We start from the raw sequence: 2,718 nt of genomic DNA, 5'->3' as shown, positions 1-2,718 counted from the left end.
TGGGGGCTTGGTCTGAGGGGACAAGGTGGCCCTGGTGGGTGACAGTGTCAGACCCCAGTGTGTGGGGTCAGCATTGCCCTGCTCAGGACAGTGCTGGTCAGTGATGGGGGGTCTGAGGGGGGCTCTGGGCTCCCCAGGTTGGTGAGAGGGGGGCCCAGCTGGCTGTGGTCACCCTGGGGGTCCCTGGGGTGACAGGGCCGGGCCGCTCGGGTGGCCCAGCGGCGGTGGCTGACTGCGGCTGTGCTTCTCGCAGGTTCCAGCGTCATGTTTTACCTGGCAGCCGCCGTCTCGGATTTCTACATCCCCGCCTCGGAGATGCCCGAGCACAAGATCCAGTCCTCGGAGGGGCCGCTGCAGGTGAGGCACCCCTGGGCATGGCCCCACGCCGCTGTCCCCTCCCCTCCCAGCACCCCGGCTGTCCCCACTGTCCCCGCGTCCTGCTGGGGTCAGGGCTGTGAATAGACCTGGGAAAGGCTGCAGAGCAACGGCTCGCTGGCCAAAAACACGTGTGTGGGAGGGTGCGTTTCCATGGGGGCAGAATCCCGTGGAAATATCCATTTAAAGCTGCACATGCTTAGAACACGGAGACAAGTCGATGGTGAGTCTCAGACAGCTGGAAAATAGTTGCTGCTGGAGAATTTGTGTTGCTTAACGCTGACAACAGCCCAAAAGCATAGCTTCTGTCTCGTGTCCAGACCCCTTTCAGCTATGGGAGCAGGTGGATCTAGAGCTCTGTATATTACAAAATACCAAATTTGTTTAGTTTAATTAATTTCTAACAAGTTGCTGGGCTTAATTCTTTATCGCTAGTGTAGGAAAGATGAGACCCGGCCTGATTCCCAGTGACAGGCCCAGAGGTCAGGAGGCTGGAGAACAGACTCCTGCTTTTTTTCCCCCCCAGTGCTTTGGCATGTTTGTGCTTTAGAGTTGCTAGAAAGCAGGGTCAAGATTTGATAAGCTGCCTGGGTTTTGGAGAGCTGAAAACTCAGACTTCTGCAGTTGTAATTTTTTTTTTTTTTTATCTTCTGCTGCCTATGTTTATATTCCCGGAGTGGGTTTTAGCTCTTAAATAACAAAATGTTTACTCAGTTACTGTGGCTTTGCCTCATCGCTGAAGAACACCCTGCTCACTGTTAGTACCAGACCAATAATTTAATTTAATTTATTTTTTCAGTGCGTTAACCTTGTTTGGTGAGATCTGACCAAACACTGCCTTGGAGAACTTCCCACTGTAAATATAATGTGAAGCAAAGCTGGAATTTCCCTAGAACGCCCCAGTCTTTTATTAAAATGCATCCAAATGTTTTTACTGAAACTTTTCTCTGCTCTTTTTCCCCTGATGTAGATCACAATGAAGATGGTGCCAAAAATGCTGTCTCCTCTCGTCAAAGAATGGGCCCCAGAGGCGTTTGTTATTTCCTTTAAACTGGAGACCGATCCCCTGATCCTAATCGATAAATCGCGGCAGGCTCTGGAGAAATACCGTCACCAGGTGGTGGTAGCAAATATCCTGGAGTCGCGCAGAACCTCTGTAATTATCGTAACCAAAGACTCTCAGACTCCGTTATCTCTTTCCGATGAGGAAATAGCGCAAGGAATGGAAATAGAGGAGAAGATAGTGAGCTATCTCCAGGGCCAACACACCGTGTTTATGGAGAAGAAAGACTGAGGACCAGCTCTGGATGAAACCAGGGAAATTGTACAAGAGAGGGAGCGGAACTGGAGCGATTCCCTGTCCCAGGTCAATAAAACAATCGTCAGTGAAGCGCCGTGGGAAAGGCTGCCGTCCACACAGTGTCACTTCCCTATGGCTTGGTAATGGTTATTGTTGCTTGCTTTGGAAAAGAAAAATACACTGAAGTGCAAACATTCCAGAGGATGGTATTTGTGCTCGTGTCTAACGAAGGAGAGGATATCTTGATTTATTTCTGTCCCGTGGGCTGGGAGAACCGGGAGGTGGAGAAATGGTATATATGTCTGTATATAAAAGATTTTCTTGAATCTGCCTCTTCCAAGTTTCTTTTCGAAATGTTGGACAGAAGGAAAGGTGCTTTGCAGAAAACAAGATGTTCTGGTTTTATGTCTGGAGTGGAGTGACAGAGCCGGCAGTCGGCTGGTACTGAAAGCAGACGGTGAGACAAGGGTGGCGAAGGAGAACGAGGTGGTAACAACCTGGAGAGAGCTTCTGTTGCTCCGGGAGAGATCCGGTGGACCTACGCTTCAAGAACTCTGCTCAGAAACACGGTTCAAAAAATCATACTGGAGCAGTGTCCCTAAAGCAGCTGTTTCACAAAGGTTTTCTGTCCATCGTGGGTGTCTCTGGGTTGCTCGGGGGGATAAAAGCGCAGAGACCAGCGGCATGGAGCACAAGCGGTGGGCTCAGAGCAAGGCTTGGGGATGAGAGGCTGGAGGAGGCGAAGGCGCGTGGGGTGGCAGTGGTCAGCCTTGGGGGGAAACTGCCTCTGGGCTGTTGGGTGGAATTACAGCGGGAGCCAGTTAGAACTGGGATGTTCTGGTTTTCTCTAAATCTAAAGGGTTACCAGCTTCTAAGCATCTATTCCTCATGCTTACAAGAAGCAAAGTGGTAAAAAAAACTTAACTGCAGCTCTGCTGCTGCCCGTTGTGTGTCTGTTCCTTGCTTTCTTTGAAATAAATTCACTGGAAGTCTGTAAAAAAGGCAGTAATGCACGAGAGCACGGTTCTCGCACTTGAAGCCTC

General features: G+C 50.3%; 1 protein-coding gene across 1 annotated transcript; it reads left to right on the top strand.

The window, feature by feature from the left end:
• Positions 1-258: 258 nt before the first annotated feature.
• Positions 259-1,881, top strand: PPCS (phosphopantothenoylcysteine synthetase; the record flags this gene model as incomplete). Its single annotated transcript, XM_010082399.1, has 3 exons — positions 259-357; positions 1,346-1,659; positions 1,837-1,881. Coding segments are annotated over exons 1-3 (452 nt in total), but the record flags the coding sequence as incomplete, so codon positions are not given.
• Between the last annotated feature and the right edge of the window lie 837 nt (positions 1,882-2,718).

This window comes from Pterocles gutturalis, unplaced genomic scaffold, assembly GCF_000699245.1.
Source record: "Pterocles gutturalis isolate BGI_N339 unplaced genomic scaffold, ASM69924v1 scaffold28889, whole genome shotgun sequence".
NCBI classification, from domain to species: Eukaryota; Metazoa; Chordata; class Aves; order Pterocliformes; family Pteroclidae; genus Pterocles; species Pterocles gutturalis.
This window is presented reverse-complemented; position numbering and strand designations above follow the sequence as displayed.